This window comes from Magnolia sinica, chromosome 1 (assembly GCF_029962835.1).
Source record: "Magnolia sinica isolate HGM2019 chromosome 1, MsV1, whole genome shotgun sequence".
NCBI classification, from domain to species: Eukaryota; Viridiplantae; Streptophyta; class Magnoliopsida; order Magnoliales; family Magnoliaceae; genus Magnolia; species Magnolia sinica.
The window spans coordinates 60,231,473-60,255,979 of record NC_080573.1 but is presented as its reverse complement, the minus strand read 5'-3'; the positions used below and the strand labels follow the sequence as shown (position 1 = coordinate 60,255,979).

At 38.9% G+C, this 24,507-nt stretch overlaps 2 protein-coding genes across 3 annotated transcripts in view; one reads left to right on the top strand and one right to left on the bottom strand.

The window, feature by feature from the left end:
* Positions 1–1,082: 1,082 nt before the first annotated feature.
* On the top strand, positions 1,083–8,924 carry LOC131250603 (protein PHLOEM PROTEIN 2-LIKE A1-like). The gene is made up of 3 exons (XM_058250892.1): positions 1,083–1,380; positions 7,389–7,507; positions 8,179–8,924. The coding sequence occupies exons 1-3, from the start codon at positions 1,195–1,197 to the stop codon at positions 8,549–8,551; spliced, it is 678 nt and encodes a 225-aa protein (XP_058106875.1). The 5' UTR covers positions 1,083–1,194; the 3' UTR covers positions 8,552–8,924.
* Positions 7,547–24,507, bottom strand: part of LOC131250588 (phosphatase IMPL1, chloroplastic) — a 92,950-nt gene continuing 75,989 nt past the window's right edge. The window contains exons 10-11 of one of the 2 annotated variants that reach the window (XM_058250884.1): positions 10,351–10,449; positions 7,547–7,611 (exon numbers count right to left, since the gene is read on the bottom strand). In XM_058250884.1, coding sequence (XP_058106867.1) covers positions 10,351–10,449 — 99 coding nt within the window. In that variant the 3' untranslated portion in view covers positions 7,547–7,611. Of the gene's footprint in view, positions 7,612–10,208; positions 10,450–24,507 lie in introns of those variants that run through there. The other variant, XM_058250879.1, reaches the window with a different exon arrangement.

Below are 24,507 nucleotides of genomic sequence, written 5' to 3'. Positions count from 1 at the left end.
CTTACAATGGCCTCTTTAGATTTTTTTTTAATGGCTGTTTCTTGTGGTGTGGTCCACCTGAGATATATATATCTGCATGATATCTGGTACCTCGCCCTAAAATGGGCTGGAGAAATGGATGAACAGAGTGGATATACAAAATACCATCAAGGTGGGCCCCACGGTAGTGTTACCCGGATAATACAATCCGGTCCCATCTAAATGACCATAGATACAAAATGGCCATTAAAAAAAAATAAAAATCCCCATCTATTTTTGCCCTTTTTTCTGCTAGGCAATTAGTCAGGAAATGCTCAAATGCGTTCAAAGGGATGGTAATTACCATGAATCTTCATCACATGGTTGCCACAAGTGTGGACCATTACATGGACAGCTTGGATATTTGACCTCCCAAACCTGCTGGTGATCATGTCCATGTAACGGGTAGACTCTTATGTTAGTTTTGCACAAATTAAAAGCCATCTTAACAATCTGAATTGTGGGTCCCATTGTGGATAGAGGATATTCCTAAATCCACACTGATCGAGAAAATCCTAACCATCCACTTCATGTCTATCAGATGGATGGTCACAAATAAAATAGTGGATTGTTACTGATTCGGACAGTCTGGATTGACATAAAACTATATTCCAAGTGTATGGTTGAAGAGTTTACACCATTTATTAAGTCATCCACAACTAACATACGAGTGTGGCCCACTTTAAACCTAAGTGCCATCAAAACTTCTTACTATTATACTGACAGTCATGCAGTTTAGTAGAACTTGGGTGGGCAATTACATCATCTGGGTGGGTGGAGGTGGTAAGAAAAGATTTGATGACCTATGATTTTTTAACTGAGGATATGGTGTTTGATAGTGTAGAATGGCAGAACAAGATACATGTAGTGGATCTCAATTAGTTAGGATAAGGCTTAAATGATGATGATGATGATCATTTGGGTTTTGGTTCTTAAAAGTGAGGGCCATGGTTAAGGCAGGTACTTAGATGATGGGCCTACTTGGTAATGGAGTATTTGTTAAAAACCTCCTATGAAGGAGAATCTTGACAATGTTGATGATAATATATATGAGATATAGTCCTAGCACTGACACTATTGTGAGTTAATGTAGTTTAGCTCTCTGTGGGCCCACCATATTGTATGTGTGTGTATATATGTGAATAGAGAGGAAGAAAGCAGGAAGAGGAAGGGAAGATGGGTACATCATGGTCACAAGAAGAGACTGTGGAGCTGGATGTGGAAGGGCCCAAGAAGCTCCCAAAGAAGCTCCCACACAACTACCAAGCTATCATCAATGAGGCTGACACACCCTTGCCAAATGAACCTTCCCGCCTGTATGAACAGCTTCAATCTGGAGTGTTCTTGAATCAGAAAAAGAAGGCAAGTCCATCTCTAACCCTTAGTTCTCTTTTGCTAGAGCACATTCGACATTGATATGTCATGCATGCACTAGAACCCATGCATAATAAGCACAGATAAGGTTGGCAGTTGCTTAGTTTGGGCTTCAAATGACCTAACTAGAAATTGGGCTCAGGCCCATCTGGTTTGGCAATCAGGCCTTCAGTTTCTATCCCAAGCCTTCCTACCTTAAGTCATAAAAAAAAAAAAAACCCATACAAGGCTCGAAATCTAGGCTTGGGCTCATCCCATTTACCAATTGCGCCTAAAAAGGGGCCTGACATGATGAATGGACCAAAATTACAAGCTTGATCCTAACACGTACCGATCCAGAGCTGAAACCAGGTAGGTGGCCTGTTGGTAGATGATTAGCAAAGCGTGTAAATTCATGCAGTGGAAGATTAGTAAAAGGAAAAAAGGAATTCCACGAGTCCCTAATGTAGCGTCAGCCAGGACAAACTTAAAACTGTTGCTACCCTAGCACATCAGCAATACCCAAGTCATACCTAGAGGGCCTCTTCAATCAGCAATAGATCTATCAACTTTCTTATGTGTGGTTGAATCAAGCAGGGGCACACACCATGCGCGGATTCAAATGACCTTTACGTGTAAAAACCTTGAAGACAACTGCTGGCACTCATAATTAGGAACTCCATTTTAAACTCTGCATTAAAAAAAATAAATTCGAAAGTAGGCAAAAATGTTGTTTTTCTGGACAAGCCAACTTAAACAAAAATAAAAAGCATCTTATTCTTTGAAAAAAAAAAAAAAACTTCGAGGATGATTTTAAAAAATAAAATAATTGTAGTCGCAACCCATAGAGATGGATTGTTTTATATAGAAATTTCTTGAGGAGCACTTGAGAAGCAATTAATGATATTAACCACTATCCAGTTACTTATATACATTATTGCTCATGCATAAAGAATCTCTAATCATTTCAATTGAAATCTTTTTTACACGGACACACACACACACAGATATATATATATATATATATATAACACCCCGATTTCTAAAACCCGAGTACAAGACTCGTCTTTAGAAATCCGGGAGTTTATAAATTAGAGAAACAACGGAGTGTAAACTTAGAGTGCGATAGCCAAAAGAAGCATGTATATCCATGAGAGCCCAAATATTTGACCTGCTTAGCTGGGGGTCTTAGTTACAAAATTCCAAAAGTTTCCAAAATTCTAACTATTGAAATTAAAATGTCTGACTACTGATTAATTCCAAAGCATGCCGCTGCTTCTTGTTGCGGCTCATCATCATAGTATTCTCCCTTGGGCTCCACAGTCGCACCCTCCAGGTCGGCACCGACGTCCTCTACATCCGTCCCTGCATACTCTGTACGGTTGGATAGTTGATGGATGAGTGGTCAGCTCAGTGTGAATTCCCCTCAAAATTACATATCGCCGCCTTAACAAACATAGTTAAAAGGAAAACAAGCAGTAATCCAAAACAAGTAATATGCAGTCTTATTAGATGCATGGATGCATGAATGCACATCGACCTGGGGATGCACATCCAGTCGGACTTGGGCTCGTCACCCATGCAATCATCGACCTGGGAATGATCATTCAGTCGGAACAGGGGCCGATAGTTGATGGTCTGGGAGCTAGCGAAACGATACCCTAATAATACTAGGGCATGTGCTATAGCATCCAGAATAGCCATCTGTCATCGCCAATATGCTCTGAATGCATGATTAGCTAACCATTATTAATCCAGTTACAATCAGCCAATTTAAGTAACTTAATGGTCACTACGGGGAGCTTAGAGCCCAGCGTAGGCCGACAGCTTGGGCATAATGTCCCATTACCACCATCCCCGGCTCATGAGGTCCTCCACCTTGGGATGTTCTAATAGGATACCTTGATCAAAATGACACCAGTTCAAGGTCCCTATTTCCCACACATTTTGGCCAATTACATCCCAAGTGTGGCTTGCATACAATCATGGAATCCTCCATGTGTAGCATCAAAAGGTTATGTATAGAGGCAAATCATGTTAACATGTGACAACATATGACTTCAAATAAGGTATGTAAGGAAGCATCATGAGTTAATAACTATTGAGGATATACTACCAAATCATGTGAATAGTGATCATTGTTCAAGGATTATCTAGCATGTGAGCCTATCATATAGTGAAAGCAAGTATCATAGCTCCATTGACAGACTGTGGGCGTCCAGCGCTGGGCCTGAACACCTAGATCCCTAGCTCCATTGACAAACTAAGTGAAGGCACCTCATTTCAACACCTGAGGTCTTAGTGTCGACCCCTAGCGGGGTGGCCAACATGGAGTGTGTGTACGATCATGGGTGGCGTCAGTGCCATCTAAACCATCCGTTAGATACGCCCCCATGATTGGTCAGAGATGCCAAGATATCAAACCACCTTCTAAAACTTCTGTGTGCCATACATGTGGACTCCACCCTGCTATAAATGATTCATCCAAACTGCCCACCTCATGATGTGTTGCACCATCCGTGGGACTTCGCTGTGATACATCTGTTAATCCAAGCCGTGGAAATACCTGACAAACGTAAACTGTAATTTTTAGGAGATTCTTCGAGTGACCTCGGGCCACAAGGAGACTCAGACCGAGTTCGTAAACACTACCATATAGGTGATGACCTTCCCCTTGGGCTTTCCATTTCCAAATTAGCTAAACCTAGTTTGCACTAAATTACCAGTATTGTGATACTTGCTTTCACTATATGATAGGCTCACATGCTAGATAATCCTTGAACAATGATCACTATTCACATGATTTGGTAGTATATCCTCAGTAGTTATTAACTCATGATGCTTCTTTACATGCCTTATTTGAAGTCATATACTGTCATATGTTAACATAATTTGCCTCTATACATAACCTTTTGATGTTACACATGGAGGATTCCATGATTGTATGCAAGCCACACTTGGGATGTAATTAGCCAAAATGTGTGGGAAATAGGGATCTTGAACTGGTGTCATTTTGATCAAGGTATCCTATTAGAACATCCCAAGGTGGAGGACCTCATGAGCCGGGGATGGTGGTAATGGGACACTATGCCCGAACTGTCGGCCTACGCTCGGCTCTAAGCTCCCCGTAGTGACTATTGAGTTACTTAAATTGGCTGATTATAACTGGATTAATAATGACTGGCTAATCATGCATTCATAGCATATTGGCAATGATGGATGACTATTCTGGATGCTGTAGCACATGCCCTAGTATTGTTATATATATATATATATATATAAATATATATATATATATATCTGTGTGTGTGTGTCTGTGTAAAAAAGATTTCAATTAAAATGATTAGAGATTCTTTATGCATGAGCAATAATGTATATATGTAACTGGATAGTGGTTAATATCATTAATTGCTTCTAAGTCCTCCTCAAGAAATTTCTATATAAAACAATCCATCTCTTTTCATTATACTCCAAATCTTTGGCAGTTCCATCTCTTTGAACAAAATTTTAACCATCTTTTTCGTTATCAAGATTGAAATAAACACAAACATTTTTCATACCATTTTCTTTTATTGTATGGAGTTTTGCTAACTGTGGAAGGGGTAGGTGCTATTGAACTCTTTATTCATTGACAGGTAGGTTGCCTACCTGATCTGGTGAACTTATACCCAAACACATGAGTGGGTGTGCTCAAGATGTGAATGAGATAATGTGAAATCCTATTTGATGCACCAATGCTTCATGTTCGTACATGGGTAACTACTTTTGAAATTTGCAACTTCAAAATTTCCACCCCTTATGGTTGAGTGGGAGAGGTTACATGTGGGTCCCCACATGCAGGCCACTTATGTGACTCTATTAGGTGGTCCCACCTTAGGCAACAAGACTCCCTATAGGACTTGTTCAAACTTTTCCATTAATGCAGAGCAATTCAGTCCCCTATTGTCTTTACTTCTTTGGTTTCCTTTGATAATCAAAATTCCCTTCACTAAAAATTACAGGAGTAGTGGTCTTTACCAAAACCCTAGCAGAGACCCCTCTCTCTGATCCTATACATACGAGAGAAAAGGAAGAGGAAAGAATAAATAGAAACAGAGAGAGGAGAGGGAAAATGCATACCCTCATTGGCATTTAGTTTCATCCACTGACCAAGGTCAATCTCCATCTAGCAACCATCTACATCATCAAATCTATGCAGTGAAGGTTGCCTTTCCTTATTGTGGTTTTTGGACCAGCATTTAGCTATATTTCGTGCTCCACATCAAGTCATTGTTATAGATGTGCACATATCAACACACTAATTGCACCGCAACTGGTTCTCCATAGGTCGCACAATTATCTATTACTCTGAATTTATATGCTATAGAGTTTTTGACATATAGCAGCCTCCCTTTTTTACTATACACCATAAAAATCCATCCCTTTTCAGTATTGTCAAATAACTCTTTTTTTTTCATATAGAGTTATGAAACATCCTGTTTTTAACTTCTGTTAGAGTTGACTGTTAAAGATGACCGTTTACCACATAAAATGATGCTTTTGCCCTTGTCTTTCTAGAGATGAGAGAGATTTCAATCTTAGGCAAGTTCCAAATCACTTGGTTATGTGGGGCCCAACATGGCCACATGATTTAGACCATTCAGTGGTGGGCAATTAGACCATCTAAATGGTAGATCAAAACTGTCAAAATGCCGTGGATAAGCTTTTCATGATTGCATAGGAGCAAAATGAAATTTTTTCTCATTTATTCAAGATCAAAGGAAAAAAGCTTCATTTTATATGGGTCAAACATTCAAATTTATTGGACAACGGTCTCTCTTTGACAATCAACTTTGTTGGAAGTTAAGGACGTGGTGTTCTACGACCATACATGGAAAAAGAGTGGTTATTTGACAATACTGAAAAGGGAGGGCATTAGCAAAAAGGAAGGGTGTTGTATGTTAAAAGCTCTATATTATAACTAATTTGATTGTTAATCTGGCATGTCATGGATTTAGTGGGTTGGATCATCAAAGAAAAATAATTTCTACACAAATGAGAAATTGTACACATCTCTTTTAAAACATAAATTCGATAAGAGTAGAATCTTGAAAACATGATTTCAATAAACAACCAAACAACAAAACTGCTTAACAATAATTTTCTAAATCATGAAGATGCTAATTAATGAAGCAACTAATTTTACACATCCAAACCTTAATTTCAGGAAAAATCATTCTCACGTCTCTAGAACATTGTATTTGTAGTTTTTTTTCCCCCCCCTCAAAAACATGGGCAACCAAAGCATTTTCTTTTCATATGGTATTATGTGAGATTATTATCTAAATACTTTCTCAAGGAGTACTAATTAGAACTTTAACGAATGTGTAGTAGGGTTGTATTTGATATGGGAAATACATTTATATTCTAAGGTGCTACATGTCTGAGGGATGTACCAATTACAACTATTTGATATGAATGTATGTCATTTTGCTCTGGAAGTAGGCACAAATATATTCACAAAAAAACTAAAAGCTTTTTCATTGTGAAAAATTCAAAGTTTCAGGCATTAGACGGCAATTATACATATGACATGGCTGTAACCATTATAACCCATTGCCTAATGTTGCTTGCTCCACAAAGTTGGAGCATTAGGCAAGGTCAAATTAACAGTTTTGCCGAATTCACTACGTTAACCAGCACAAGTAATAATGTCTATTCTAACCAAAAATAAGTTTCTATTTCTTTATAATCAAACATAAGACATCAATGTTGAAACAAGCTCTGTCTACCATTGAGCTACAGGCACCATGTTCCCAAATTTCCAACCATGTGGACTAAATAACATTAGCAAGATATTACTATTACATTTTTATTTTTATTTTTATTTATTATTATTTTTTTAATATTACCACTTTGTTGAAATAATTAAAATAAAACCAAAAATAACATTTATATTTAGAATAAGAGTGCACAAGTTCATGGTACAAAAGGTGGGGTGTATTTCTCCAATATAATTTCTTTTTGATGGGCTGCAGAAGTATTGGATTGAAGAGAAGACAGGCTACAATTGCTTCATGCTCTTTGCGAGGGGGTTGTCAATCGCTTGGGCAGATAACCAGCGCCACTGGAGTTGGTTTTCTATGAAAGAAACAAGGTGATAACAATTTTACAGAGGATACAGGGTGAATACACTTCCTTTGGTGAGCTGTATTCCAAACAGATGGTACCACCAAACAAAAACACACTGGATGATCCTACCTGCCAATTGGGGGACCTTTTAGAAAGCAAATATCCAAGCAATAGTTCACATTCAACTAGCAAAGGTCCTCTATTCTGCTGGTTAGCATCATCCAACCGAAGACAACATCCAGACACATAGGGCCCATTACATGAACAGATCTTACACATGAGGAGATGACACAATGATAACAATGGATTCAACTCTTTTACCATTAACATGGAAAAATAATTGTGTCCTCACTGAGTGAGCCAAAACATCTCCCACAATCCAGTGATGGTGGATGACAAAGAATCTCAACACATTCTTCAAAAATGGTTTTTGGGACTAGCATTTTGAAAATGCTTGCTACATTTCTGGCTATCATCTTTCCATGGCGGGAGATGTGTTGCACCAACTTTGCGTGCTTACTGTAGCATTGAAAATGTGTCCTACAAATGTTTTCAAGAATATTTTCTTATAAAATTTGCTTACAAGATGCTTTGCTAACAAGGTAAGTACCATTGCACATTTTCTCTTATCTTGGTCTGAAATAGGTTTTCTTTTCTTTTCTTTTCTTTTTCTGGTAATTTTGTTTTTATGTGAAGTGATGTGGATGTCGATGTGGCGAACCTGTTAAATGTCTGTTGGCTCGAAGTGGACGGAATATTTGAGACGTCCAATCTCTCACCAAACACTGGCTATGAGGTGGCATTTGTGGTGATGGTGGAAGACCCGGCATACGGTTGGGAAGTCCCAGTGACCCTCAAGCTGGCATGCCCGGATGGAAGTGTGCAAGAACGAAAGGAAAGACTGAAAGAGAGGCCCAGAGGACAATGGATGGAGCTCAATGCAGGGGAGTTCCAAACATCAGTGGACAAAGGTGGACAAATACAGTTTACGCTGCTGGATTACCACAGCCAATGGAAAAAAGGACTTGTTGTTAAAGGAGCTGTAATCCGGCCCAAGAATTCGCGATGAAGGTGTCCGTGATTCATAGCGAGTATAATCAATAGTATTAGAAATACAATAAATAGTTCTTTAAAATTTCTCAATCCAAGCTCATGGACTTTGTTTTACGATATAAATATACCATGGTCACATTGTTCTCAACTACGCAGTTAATGTATCTGCCATCTTTTAATGTAGTGGCTAATTGGAGGCAAATTAATATCAGCTACATTATGGCAGTCCTATGCTATAATGACTAGTGGGGTGAGATTCACATGTGCGTGGGATACTGGCCATTGATTGGTTAAGGCAATGAGTGTATTGGAAAAGTGGACATCAAAGAAATAAATGCCACTGTGCTACATTCATGGGCTAGAATGTGAAAATCACACTGGTCAGACAATCTAATGTATCCATAATTTAGCCTTTTGTGTGTGTGTGTGTGTGTGTGTGTGTATAGCCATTCCTTCTCTAAGCCATAGAGGGGATCATTATGATTCTCTGATAAAAGTGACCTTTTAAAACCATAAGCAATCCAAATTGCATGCCAACAAACAGATGATCAAATTGTTGATTGCACCTATTTTCCCACAGATGATCTTCACCACCCATCTTATAAGCTATTGATAGGGTAGTTGGAATTGTCCCATCAAGGTGAAACGTGTGCTGGACCTAATGGACAGCCTAGATCATTTAATGGGTTTGTCCAAGTGTCCAGATGTATCTAAAAACACTGTAAATTATAATAGTCCAAAAGCATTGGATTATTTCTCTTGATACATATCACATATACACAACTATTTTAAATAGGCAAAATCCAGTGCTGCTCTGAGAGCACTATAAGACTGCTCCTAGTCCAATTGGGACACTTGGACAGCCCAATTGATTTAACCGAAGTTTCCATTAGGAGCAGCATACACTTCATAGGATACCAGAAAAAAATTATAACATTCAGAAAATTCTAAGCATCCAATCAGTGGCCCATAAATAGCCAGTCAAAATCACTTAAAAATAGGTCTAATTAATGTTTTTGAACCATCTACTGATTGGGGCTTATTATGCATTGCTTATGTTTCCAAAGAATAATTTCTAACCATCCTAAACATTCAGTCCATTGCTTGTGAAACAAATGGCTATAAAAAATAAGGCCGACATATAGACAGACTGAATGGTCTGACTGGTGTGATTTTTGCTTGGTAGCCATGAAATTTATTCTACAACAAATGGCGAGTGCGGATTGCTCTATTGGACTCTCCAAATGCCATAAGTAATATAACTTACGCTCACATAGACTTGACAGGTCCAACCAAAATTTTGGGTTTTCGGACTGATGTATATATAGCATGCTATCTTCCAATCACCACAAATTCAAATATCAATGCTCTGGCCCAAAAATAAAAGGCTGGTCTACTGATCAGGTGAGACCAACAGATGAGTGGCTGTCCAACAAAACTTCTTTCTAGACAACCATTTGTTCCATGCACAAGACAACCAGATGAATGCTCCAGCCCGAATTTAGGACATGGAATCAACATGGTGTGACACACTTGACGGATAACTCTTGGATGTTCTTCATGTGTCTGTTTACTTTTACAGATGGTGCTGGGTTATTATGAGCACACGAGGATCAGCAAACCTTAAGTAAATCTGGGCAGCTTATCAAACATGACATTTTAAACAGATAACATGAATTGGAAATACTCCAAGTAAGAGCAATTTTTTATTGAGCAATGAAAGATACATGTATCAAGAGGTCAACAAACAATAATTGAAACAAAAACTGTTAACAATAGACAGTTCTCTACCAAAGAGAAGGAAATGGAAGTTACTCAAAAATCTGTGCTGTAGTTTTCTGGCTTAAACCAGAGGGAGAAATCAACGCCTTTGCTTTTCAGCTGCTCTGTTGCAGGGCCTATTCTCTCCAGAAGCTGCATCACACCAATAAAAATGGAATCAGAAGAGCATCACAGGAAGGAGAAAATGATCTCTTGATGCAATTAAAGAATCTTAAAAATAAAGCCAACATCACTCTGCATGTGATCTGGCATAGACACTGAGTCAGAAAACAGACTCCACGTTGTGCGGTTGGTCAAACTAGGACATGCACAGACAATCATATGGCAATGCTATCAGTGAGTCAATCCCTAGGCAAGAGATTGAGAAATGCTGAGGCGAGCATGAGTTCGTGGTCCTTAAAAGCACCCTTGGAATTCAGAAACATATAAGTATCGTATGGAAAATATCTCACGTATCAGGGAGTGTATCACTGTACGAGGGAAACATTGGGAAAATTCATGGAAATTTTCATCGAAACTTAAGGAGATGTAAGAAGACATGTGATGATTTGTTAGACATGATAGCAGGTGCCACAATCTTTTCGAAGATTAACCTCAAGAGCGGGTATCACCAAATACATATATGCCCAGGAGATGAGTGGAAGACAGCCTTTAAGACGAAGGATGGGCTATACGAGTGGCTAGTCATGCCCTTTGGCTTGACTAACGCCCAGTGTTGAGACCCTTTATGGGTAACTTCCTTGTGGCGTACTTTGATGACATTCTTATCTATAACACATCAAAGGAACAACACCTCTACCATCTGAGGCAAGTTTGTAGGGTCCTCATAACTGAAAAGCTATACACCAACCTTAAGAAGTGCACATTTATGTCAAAGAGAGGGTTCATCGTATCATCTGAGGGCATGATAGCGGACCCCGAGAAAGTAAGGGCCATAGTTTAGTGGCTTGAACCGCGCAATATTCACGAGGTGCGAAGCTTTCATGGCTTAACAACTTTTTATAGGCGGTTCATCAGAGGATTTAACTCCATCATGGCTCTCATCACGGATTGCATCAAGAAAGGGGAGTTTGTATGGACCAAAGCTGCCTCTAAAGCATTTAAGGAGATTAAGAGCAAGATGAGTGAAGCCCCCGTCATGCGCCTTCCAAACTTTTCTAAAGTCTTTAAGGTTGCATGTGATGCATCTGGGGTAGGTATAGGTGGCGTGCTCAATCAGGAAGGGCACCCCGTTGTTTATTTTAGTGAGAAGTTGAATGAGGCAAAGTAACGATATTTCGCCTATGACAAAGAATTCTATGCGGTTGTCCAATCCTTGCGCCATTGGCGGCATTATTTATAACCGTAAGAATTCATCCTGTTCAACATTGAGAGTGTATGTGATGATCATTTCACCAAACACTCCTAAATTCTTTGAAATTAGTCTCAATTGACAACTGGTTGAAGGAAAATTTCGAAAAAAAATATTTTAATAATTTTTTAATTAAAAAATGATTTTTATTTTCGAAAATTGGCATGGACTTAGCAAATCAATAGATCACCCTTCATACATGCTTGATTTCATGTTTGGAGTGCAACATTGCAAGCAATTTGGGAGAAATTGGGAAATTTTCGAACCACCTACACTCAAATTTCGAAATTAGATTGTATGTGATGATCGTTTCATCAAATACCCCTAAATACTTCGAAATTAGTCTAAATTGACAGCTGGTTGAAGAAAATTTTCGAAAAAAAAAACATGGAGAACATGAAGAACCAATGGATATCGAAATCAAAGCTCCAACTCCATGATATTTCATACAAAACATGAAGAACCAATGGATTTATAACCATTTGACACTAATTTAACATAATTTCAACAAAAAAATGAATCAGAAATTGAAAACGCTCATCGGATCGAACATGTTGGATATATCAACATTACCTCTGCATTTCATATCACATAGGTTTTATACAAGATATATTGTGGGATATATCAGTCGATATTTAAAACATTGATCCCTACTAACCTTGGGAGTATTTCACTCAATTTTTGCTCTCCAACCCATATATCCTCCCAAGCCTTATTTTTTTTTCCCATTCCCCAAATAAAAACCCATCCCTTCCCATACTCTGTGCATTAGAGATGCCATCGATTTTCAAATGTGAGATGACCTATACAAAGAAGAAGACCTGGTCCACCACCCCCTATCCTTAACTCCATATTTCCTAGCTAATATCTCTTTCCAACGAGAACCCGCTTCTTCCTCAAACCTCCATACCCATTTCCCTAGTAGTGCTAAATTCGCCTCTTCTAACTTTCTAATCTTTGCTCCCCCTTGATCCCATGATTGACACACCTACTTGTTGGACATAGGCCCGTGGGGCAATCACTAGTGGGTGGGTCCTATGAGGTTTAACTTCTTTTTTGTTAATCATTTTTCTTTCTTTTGTCTGAAGTTGAATTACAAATTCAACTTTAAATGGAGATTTAGATGAGGAGACAAGGATAAGACCAGATAATCTCTAGTCTCATCCAAACTCCCCGTCCTTCCCTATAAATGGGAAGAGGTTCTCTCGTGAATAACACATCACGCAACAACGAGAGTAAATGGAGAAAATTGGGAGATTGATATTTGTCCATCTAGCTTGTCCTTTAAACGAACTAAGCCATAGATCGTAATCTGAGGCCATCTATACCGTAGAATCAGAGGGGTGGACCGCTAGACCATCTGCTCCAGTAGTGGTTAGGTGGATCGCTAGACCCATCTACTCCAGTAGTGGTTAGGTGGACCGTTAGGCCTAAACCGTTCATCCTCAACTTTGTGGAGGTCCCATATCGTGTAGATCGTTAGATCTTGAGGGCCCACTCTTTCGCACAAACTTTCAGTGGTATCAAAGTGGCTCAACGATAAATTTTCAATTTAGTGTTTTAATCACAAAAGGTCAGTGGCCCTTCTATTATTTTCTGTATTTTATTTTAATTATACATCGATCAATTACATATTCGCTTATCAATTATTATTATTATTTATTTTCTTCCTAAGATACGGGGAGTAAATAATGAGAATAATATCAAATGTATGATATCTGGATTTACATCCTATTGGCCCAACAAAGTCAAAGAGATCAATCCTAAGGATTAGCAAAATCCAGACATTGGAGATTTGATTAAGCCCAAATATAATGGCTTCCATAAATTGATTTGAGATAGAAAACAATGATAAAGGAGAAATTGAGGGGTCAAACAAAAAGAGGCCTTGCCTTTTTAATAGGCATCACCTCTCTATTATTATATAATAATCATTAGCGATTGATGATGGTGTGTGTTTATCATGGACCTTTAACGAACATGTGCCTGGAATGTGCATCAATTCGTGCTGTTATGAAAGTAAGGTCTTTTTTTATTTTATTTTATTTTAATGGATGATAGCCCAGAAAAACACTAATCAGACTACCCAGAAAAACACTAATCAGACTATCTTCGCTTATCCAATTGGTGGGTATGAAATGGATGGCTAAAAGGTAAATAATTAGTAATTCAAATCCAATGAATTTTTTGGGTGACGTTCCATTCCTAATAGGACTCGTGGTTTGAATGGTATGAATTGAGGTATACACACACACACACACACACACTGTAAATGAGTTACCAGTAATTAGTAGACGATGAAAAACACATACAATGCTCTCTCTAACCTTTATGGAAATGTTATCCTTGGTTGAGAATTTTGGGATCTAGAATGAGGAATTTTATGATATGGCCCACACCATTGAACGATGCACATGTGTTTTCTATTCAGGCAAGTGAACCATTAGTTTAGTAATCTAAGGCAAGGATGGTACAAGCTAAATAATGAATAATGAACTGGTGATGGGCCTGATGGCTTTGTTATAAAAGAAAATGGGTCTGCTCCATTTTGGGCATATTCGATATAGCCATTTTAATGGGATCATAACTACTGAAGGCTTGAAGTCCCATTTAGTAAAATCAATGGACAACAGTTTTGTCTAAGTAATTGTTGTCTATAGCCTCATTAGTTAGGTGGGCTCAAATATAGACTTGGGCACGTTATTATCGTTGAAGCATTATTTTTATTTATTTATTTATTTATTATTTTTTGTGAAACTATCCAAATCTGCCTTTTGTAACAAAAATAAAGGGACCATCATAAGCAATTCATTTGTGGTTGGAAAGCTCATATGGACCCCATATTAATGTATAAATTCAAATGGGCCAGATCTGAAGCCCAATTCACTTTCTTTGAATATTAAGTGTATCTTATTAGGGGTTTTTAATAAGTTATTTGTGAGTTGATTTAGGCCAAGTATTGGAAAGTGACTTGGGGTCTTTTTAGCTAGATCTAACTGATAGTGCAGTCCGTATTTATGATTAATGATTAAATCATCTTAAAATGATGATGATCGTTGTATGTATTAAAATAAAACTCAAAATTATAAAATTTTGATTTTTTTGGGATCTTGATTATGATATATTAGTATCATGATTATAATCATTAAATGTGGGCTATATATTTTGGAGTTCGACAATCGAAATGTATATGTCACGTGTTTCTTGATTTTTATATGTACATATTCGTGCATTATTGCATGAATGCATGCATGGGAATGTAGTTTCCTTAGTATATCCTTCAATTCACTATTGATCAAGGGACCATCAGTGATCGGAACCATCATCAATCGTGATGATCAACATTGATGAGAGGATCCATCATCAACGGTGATCATTAACGGTAATGATCGGATCCATCACGAATGGACATGATCATTGGTGATGATAAGGCCCTCTTAGTATCTAAGCACTTATTTTCTTGAAATTTAATGATAAGGTAGGTTTATATGTGTGATATATTTAGGTTTGATGCAATTAGATCTAAACCCCCTTTTCATTAGAAAATAGAAAACTTAGTGCTAGGATGCTCCCTATATAAAGGTTGTGCATAACATGAGTGAGAATTAAGTCTCCTTTACCAAATGATGCATGTAACCTATAATGTAAGGTTGCAAGTTATACAAATATATCCTTATAAAAGCAGCATATTCATCTTAAATAAGAGAACTTAATTGATCTACACCGCCCATTCAGGTTTGTGGACTTTCAGATCTCGTTAAGATGGGTTGATTACTTTTTTACCTTGAAATTTTGAATAACACGTACAAATACTGATGATTAGTGCCAATGCCTTAGATCATAGGTAAGTAGTGATGCTTGATGCAATGTAGAGATGGCTACCAAAGCATTAATCGCTGAACAACTCAAAGGTCAACAATTCGACGGTAACAACTACGAAGACTCATGCGGTGTGAAGCCTTCTGGATGAGGACGACATATCGCATACACTAGATAAGGTTCAAGAGGAACTTATATTGGTTGAGAACGAAAATTTAGGAAAACATAGGGCTAGTGTTTTAAATATCGACAATATCGTCTGATATATCCCACAATATATCTTGTTAAATCGGTGTCAATTTGTTACAAATCCATAATTTTTCATGTTTTGTATGAAAAATCATGGATTGGGAGCTCCGATTTGAAGATTTAGAGGAGATGGGCCGAGTTGCGGAATTTTTTTTAAAAAAAATCAAAACTTTCCAATTTCTTGCAAATTGGTTGCAGTCTTTGTGTCCAAACATAAAATCAAAAATTTATGTAACCTGATCTAGCGATTCTTCTTTTGCTTTTGAAAGTATTACTTGTGTTTCCACACACCTTCATACATTTATAAATTATATTAATAGACTTTGAATATACTTGCCTCAATTCAGTTAGACAAATCATAGATTAGGACCCCATATAAAGAAAACTTGTTATGTGCATTTGTTTTTTGTAATGTTGATTTATAAGTGTATTGATGTCTTTTTTAACAAATCACTGAAGTTTCATTAAAATATTCAACCAACTTCCCAATGTTTCCCCATGTTTCCAACAATAGCAATACATTACGCGATACAACCGATATATCCCATGCGATAACTGATACGTATCCGTATCCAAAGAATGCGATACACGATATCGATATTTCGAACACTGCATAGGGTTACAATGAACCGCTACAACAAGTGGCGTAAACAAAATCATTCTGCCCGTAATATCTTAATTGGCACAATGCACAAATAATTCATACCGACGTATGAAGTGGATGACACCGCTAAAGGGATTTGTGATGCACTGGCGAATGCCTATGGGTAGAAGTCAGATGCAAAAGTTCAGGCTTGGAACTATAGTTCCAGGAATACAGGATGCCAGTCGATTGCCCTATAAAAAAGATCATATCCACAAGATGGAGTAGATGATAGGGGCCCTTAGAAATGTGGAGTGCAAATTGACTGAAAATTAAAAGATAATAACAATGCATTGTTCCTTGCCCGAATCTTGGGCCCCAATCAAAAGGATTCTGAACCATACTGATTCTATCACTATGTTAAGAAACTTTTGTGGCCATTTGGTACAAGAGCTTGAAATGAATGTAACTCAGTCAGTTTCGGTCAAGGCGTTTGCAACAGAGACCCAAAAACAGAAAGCTAATAAGAGATGGTGCAAAGTTCATAAGAAGGCGAAGAAGAATGAACAAGAACAAAAATCCGTGACACTTCCTCTAAATATCAAGAAGGGGAAAGGAAATAAGAAATAGAAAAAGTCAAACATAACCTGCTTTGTTTATAGAAACTCCGACCATTATGCCCGTCAGTGTGCACATAAAAAGGCGGTAATTCTCAAGTCATTAGATAGTTTGTATGTAGGCGTTTGTTCTAAAATCTTTTCTTCGATACTCTATCTAACGAGTGGATTTTGGATTCAAGCGCAACAAAGGACGTGACATGAGATTGTCGATGACTCGAGGAATTCCAACCTGTAGCCACAGGGAGTTACAAGGTGTATATAGGAAATAATGCTGCTGAAGACGTACTAGAGATTGGTGTTTACCATCTTCGTACGTGCACAGGGCGAACAATAATCCTCCGTGATACTCTTTATGTACCGGGCATGTGTCGGAATTAAATTTTTGTTTTTAGATTGTTGGTTGATGGTTTTGATATTCGTTTTTACAGGACAAGAGTTTCTTTAAGACTCAATAACCACATCTTTGCATGGAGAAATTTAATTTCAGATTTATTTATTCTAAACATAGATAGTGATGATGCATCTCTTTCTTTATCTGTTATGTTGAATGAAACTGCAGTATCTGAATTTCTAAAATGACACGCGATGTTAGATCATATTGAAAAGGATCATATGACAAGACTAGCACGTTCTGATTTGTTGGATTCATTATCCAAAATTGATTTGTCATTTTGTAAACATTGTGTGTTTAGGAAAACCTCAAAGAAACCATTCCCTAAAGCGGTGAGGTCCAAGGGCCTACTAGAGATAATTCATTCAGATATCTATAGACCCTTGAATGTACGTGCTAGAAATGGATGTCGATACTTTGTTACTTTCATTGATAATTACTCGCACTGTGGATATGTGTATCTCTTCTCACACAAATCCAAGGCTTTTGATTTGTTTTCTCAAATATAAAGCTGAGGTGGAAAATCAGCTTGAGAAAAGACTAAAATCCTTCAATCTGATAGAGTTGGCAAGTATATATATGAAATGTTTAAATCATATTATGAAAATGTTGGCATTGTCCGGCAATACACAATGGCTTACACTCCATAGCAAAATGGTGTTGCAGAGAGAGAATATGGTACTATTGGACATGATTAGATCGATGATGACACAAGCTAATCTCTCTACCATATTTTGGGGAGACACGCTACTAACAACCATTTACGTTCTTAATAATCCAATCCAAATCCCTTCCTAAGACCCCAAATGAGATGTGAACTAAGAGGATTCCTTCTCTAGCCAACCTACGTCTATGGGGATCTTTGGGATATGTTTTGCTGCCTGTCTCGCATAGAAGTAAACTTGATAATAAAACCATTGAATGCGTGTTCATTAGGGTCACTAAGGCAAACACCTCATATACCTGTTTTTTGTTCCTTGATGCTACACCTTCACTTGTGTCTTCGATCTTCAGCTTCAAAGGGCTCAACTGACTACATGACACAAGGACTCACATGATTGACAAATAAGGTGCATAAATCAGTGCACTAATAGTGGAAAGCTTCCATTCTTTCCAATAGATAACGAATCCTTGGATCACCGTCCACAGGATTTTAGTCCATTCCATCATTAGTTGTCATCGGCCCGAGGGGAGTCCTCGCTTTGATACCACTTGACACAAGGAGGGACGTGATGAGGTCGATCATTGTCTTCCTCAGGGGATATCTACTCCAAATTCACGGAGCTCTCTGGACTCCTCACAGAGCTTCCTCGAATCCACAAGGGATAAAAGTATAAATAATTTCTAATAAATTCAAAATAACTTGATTGATTATAAAAAAGTGAAATCACAACTCTTAAAATAAGGAACTCAAACCTAGGATGGAGTTTTAGACTTGGACTTCAACTTAAAACACCCTAAAAATGTGACTTATATAAATAGTAAACTTACTATTTATAGACAACCTCTATTCCTACGAGACTTCATGGTTTTCAGCTAACAATAGTAAGTGTCCAATTTGGCTCAACCATGTTATTCTCCTAACTTTTCTAAGCCCATTTCATGTTGGGCACGACTTTTACAACTCAAAGGATCAAAAGTTATACTCGAATTAAAACTTACTATTTATAGTAAGAACGAAATTAAACGGGACTTTTGACTGTCGATCTGATGGAACCCCACAAATCCGGCATGGGCAGCCCGGCGTGGCCGGGTTGGTTGGCTTAAGTAGGATCTCCTAGCCCAAAATCATATATAATATGTCGAAAAACTCACCCAGTTTGTGAGATATGACTGTTTTAAGGTTCTAACGGTCCGGATCATTTCCGCCTTCGATTAGGCCTTCTCTGGTCCATCTTTGCCATGAAAGTGTCTACGACCCGCTCTACATCAAGAGTTATGAAGAATTCTGCCCAAATCATATACTTAAGAGAATATACCATTAGATGAAGTAATGGAGTAATTAGAGACAGATTTATCAATAACATAAAAATACTTGGCTCACCAGTCATATGATTAGATACTCCCCAGTTAATATCCACTGGAGCAAATTGATGGGAAGTGAGACAAGATGGTACCTGAATTCGAAAAGGTGGATGTGGAAAAGAAAGTAGGAGCACCGGTAGAAGCTTGACAGGGGATAGGTCGAACTAATCAATTCTCATTAGTTTCTTCAAAATAAGATGCTTGATTGGCCCATATGGTTTACATGAAAGTCCTAACACCTCTCCACTCTTCTTCAGAATAAGATGCTTGATTGGCCCATGATGGTTTACATGAACGTCCCAACACCTCTCCATTGTGATTTGTAAGACTGCAATGAGAATCCAGGGTATCTACCATGACCTCCATTGACTCATGGCCACCTTGACCATCATCACCTTGTCCAACAGAAGAAAAAAGAGCTCATATGACCTGCTCCAACAATGGTGGTTATAGTCCCAAGAGTTGCTCATTAAAGATGACAATACATCTCATTTAAAGATGTGACATTTCCGCCTAGCAAAATGTACGCTTGTACAGGCTCGGATTTTGGCTTAAAGATCCAAACTACTTTGCAACTTAAAATTACTTACACTGCCGCCTATGTTTCTCCAAATCATTACTTATGGGCTGGTACACATTTAACTCTAGTCTTCTCACATTCTTTTCAGATTGGATTAGCATTCTCCAAGGGATTTATCATCTTGTTGGAAGGCAAAAGTTTCTTGAAGCAATTGACATATACATGTGATGTTTTGGTCTGTGAAATATGTCTCATGTAAATCCTCGCAAATTTCTTTAGCATTATCTACAAACATAACATTCAAGGTCATAGATGGCTCCATATTGTTCCTCAGCCACATCATAATTTGATTATCTCTTGAACCCACTCAACATACTTAATATCATTTTTCCTCGGGCTTATTAGCAATTTAGCAGTCAAGTACTTCGATTTTCCTTTTGCTGTCAGGAAAACTTGATTGCATTTTTGACCATTGGAGATAATTCATTCCATTAACTAAACTAGAGTTATTTGAACTCCTAAGAGATAAAATGGTTTAAAATTTTCCAGGCTTATCTCATCCTGTAATTCCATTAAAAGGGGGGGTGGGGGGCAAAAGGGACACAATTCACATATATTAGGGCTGGCACTAGTAGAAACTTCAATCCTCCAACTGCATACACCACACTACAATTGGATGGGAGATTGGCACCTAACAACACATGTCTAGCATAGATTACACAAACCAACCAAATGCACCTCACGGCTTTATTTTTGATGTAGAAAAGAGGAGGCCATTACCACCACCACCCCAAATCCAACATAGATAATCATAATGGTTTCTGTGCACAAAAATGACAGACCCTCTATCCAAAAAAGGAGATCAATCCCAGATCATTAGGGTTTGAAACAAAGGAGAAATAGAAAAGGAAAAAAGGAGTTGGAGAGAAGAGAAAGGAAAACAGATCTCGTTTGATGCAAGCTTTGATACCATATAGATTTTATGGCATCAAGAAAGAAGAATGAGAAAGGAGAAGAGGAGCACCCCCCACCCCGCACCCCCAACAAAAAAATAAAAGCAAATTAAATAGGAACTATTGAAAACAGTCCATAATCAACAGAGGAAACACAAAATATTGGATCGCTATGAACTTATAATTGATGATAATTTTTGGGTCACACAAATGGGATTTCAATTGCCAACATATATCAAACTTATATTCAATGAAATTGGCATGGACAATTTGATCATTGTAAGAATAGGGTTTTTGTTACAAAATCATGCATATCTAGCTCAAATTCAGGAAACAATCAATGGCATTTGCTTATGCTCATTGTTCAAATCCAAACAAAATTTTAAACATGTGCACTACAAGTATAGTTCATAGCAAGGAAATCTGATGCAGGACATGAAATTTAAGTATGAGATGCAAGAATTCAGGCATAGATCATACCAATTCAGAAACAGTTACACAAATTCCACATCCACATGACAATCCAAATCATTCAATTAGGGGAATCTATGCGGGTCCAGGCCGACACAGACTAGGACTGAACCAATAAAAATTATAAACCAAACGATGTCAAAGGAAAATAGAAATCAACCACACATGCATAAAAGTTAGTCCCTAATCCAAGGGATTCCCCAATTTCAATCCAAGGAACCCTAGGATGAAAAAAATGGGCAAATAAATTCGGGCTACTGCAAACTAAGGCTAGGGGTGATGACTCGAGGAAATATGAATGAAAAGAGGAAAAGCTGACTCGGAGAAAGCTCCTGCGTGCAGATGGTGACCCGGGGCTGACGCACGTGCGCGGGTGGGCTGGCCGCACGTGTGATGGAAGCCCGCCTTCCCAAAGTAACACCTAGGCCTTGGTCGGCTAGGGGAGACCCCCAATCCCTCCAAGTTTGACGACAATCCGACGTAAGGTCGAGGCGTAGTGCTCCGCCGAAGTTTCAGCCCTCCTACAGGTCCAGATTCTGGAAACTGGCTGTAGGGGGATGAATAGCTGCAAAAGCTGTGAAATTCAAAGCAATAATGATGATAGAAGATGAGATATATGAATGGGAGAGGATAGGGACGGATGAGGATAGATGTGGCTTCGCACCACGGTAGTTAGCCCTTCGAAGAAGAGAGGGCTTCGCACCCACTTTTGAGTTCTTCCACACAACTCACGAAGAGAGTAGAAAAATAAAGCATGAATTTTTATTAAACTTGAATGAATGAAAAGAACTACAAGGGGTGCCTATTTATAGGGAAAACCCTATACCCCAAAAAACTCGCACCATGTGCGCAACCTATTATTTGGCGATGAAGTAAACTAAAATAAAAACTAAATAAAGAAATCTAAAGCGTTCACGATGTTCTAAATAATAACAATAAGCAAAACCTAAAATATGAAATCAATCCGACGAGTGGGCCACGATTATGAGATCCCATGATGGGCTTTTCATGACTATCGGGCCCACTTTTTTTGAACCAAAACTTGTCTTCTAGCTAGGAGGCCCTCCCTGGACATCGTCATCGAGCCAGATCGATGGTGGGGTCCTCCTTCTGCGTACGTACGTGTGTAGGGGTGGTGGTGTGCGTGCGCGTGTGCGCATGATGTCCCCATCAATTCTCCCCGGCGGCGAAGATTTTGCCACTGGCAAAATAAAACTCTTGAACCGATCTAGGATATCAGGATCAAGTCTTTGAAGCTCCTCACTGAGCCACGTGTTGTTTAAAGCTGGGCGTGATTTTCATTTAACCAGGTACTTTTGAAACCCACCGTCCGACGTGGATATTATCTGATGGTCCAAAATATCCTTTATTTCCTCTCTGGGTGTGGGAAGGGTAGGTAGGTATGTGAGGTAGAGGCTGAGAAAATGGGTCGGGAAGGGTAGGTATGGGACGTATTAGCTGGGAAGATGGGTCAGGACAGGTAGCTATGGGAGGTAGAGGCTGAGAAAATGGGTCGGGACGGGTAGGTATGGGAGGTAGAGGGTGGAAAAATGGGTCGGAAGGGGTAGGTATAGGACGTCGTAGCTGGGAAGATGGGTCGAGATAGATAAGTATGGGAGGTAGAGGCTGAGAAAATGGGTCGGGAGGGGGCCATGGATCAAGGGAAAGGTCTAATAAATCAGGATGGTTATGCAAAAGGCTGGACAATGCATCAATGACCCCTTGAAATGCAACTAGATCCTCCACATTGAATGTGGAACTAATTCCCATGGAGGGTGGAAGATTTGCCACATACGCATTGAGATCGTTTCGTTTTATAATTTTGACGGGTCCAACGCTACGCGCGTGTAACTTACGAACGGACCGTGGAGGATACCGCTCGGTCCTGATGCGAATCATCACAGAGTCCCTTGCATTGAATTCTTTGAAACATTTATACTAGTCTGCAGAAAATTTGTAATGTTCATTACTAGTAGTGATCTTCTGCTTGATTTCTTGATGCCATGAATAAATGTGATGCACAAAAGACTCTACAGGCTCTAATGGCCTTTGAGAAAGTGACATAGGGATAAGATCAATAGGTTTCTCAGGTTTATAACCAGTAACGACTTCATAAGGACTGAGACCTATGGACCTATCGACAGAACTATTAAACGCAAACTCGGCTGTAGGTATTACGGTGTCCCATGTTCTAGTGTGCTCTAAATCCCTCTTAGGGGGAAACTCATCCGGTAGATCATCAGGAAAGACATCATGAAACTCATCCACTACCGGAATGGCCTCAGTAGGTAACTCTACACTAGCCTCTGGTGCACTCTCTCTAGCCACGAGGCCGCACATGTTGTATCCCTCAAAATTATGGTCTTGATGTCCCTCATGGGGTGGGGGTACGGGTGCACGCCTATGACTGATTCCTTAGCAACCTCCGTTCATTGGTCTATCCTCCTGGCCACCTGCTTGAGATTGGCCATCTTTCCTAATGGTGGGGTTCGTCCTAAGGGAGGCTTCTATTTGGTCAAGGCGTTGATCTATGTCTTGTTCCAAACGCTTACCCCAAGACTCGATCTGCTGGGACAACTTGTTTAGTAACTCTAGCAGTTGTTCCATGTTTAGTGTAGGGTGCTAGCCAAAACCATGACCCGTACGTGTTGGATGTACAACTTGCAACTCCACCTAAGGATTTTCTACGACGACTATATGGGACTAAATGATCCCATGAGACTCTATATGAGGGAAACTACGCAGTGCTACTAAAATCCAACAATATAGTTGTCAAAATAAATTAAGGCTAATGCAAACTAAGGCTAAGGATGGTGACCCGAGGAAAAATGAATGAAAAAAGGAAAACCAGAGGAAAACCTGACTCGGAGAAAGCTCCTGCGTACAGATGGTGACCCGGGGCTGACGCACGTGCGCGGGTGGGCTGGCCGCACGTGTGATGGAAGCCCGCCTTCCTAAAGTAACACCTAGGCCTTGGTCGGCTAGGGGAGACCTCCAATCCCTCCAAGTTTGATGACAATCCGACGTAAGGTCGAAGCGTAGTGTTCCGCCGAAGTTTCAGCCCTCCTACAGGTCCAGATTCTGGAAACTGGCTGTAGGGGGATGAATAGCTGCAAAAGCTGTGAAATTCAAAGCAATAATGATGATAGAAGATGAGATATATGAATGGGAGAAGATAGGGACGGATGAGGATAGATGTGGCTTCGCA

Coding starts and splice junctions, on each gene's coding strand:
- LOC131250603 (XM_058250892.1), top strand. CDS start 1,195: ATGGGTACATCATGGTCACAAGAAGAGACTGTGGAGCTGGATGTGGAA. Junction 1,381..7,388: donor TCTTGAATCAGAAAAAGAAG/GCAAGTCCATCT, acceptor GATGGGCTGCAG/AAGTATTGGATTGAAGAGAA. Junction 7,508..8,178: donor TTTTCTATGAAAGAAACAAG/GTGATAACAATT, acceptor TTTTATGTGAAG/TGATGTGGATGTCGATGTGG.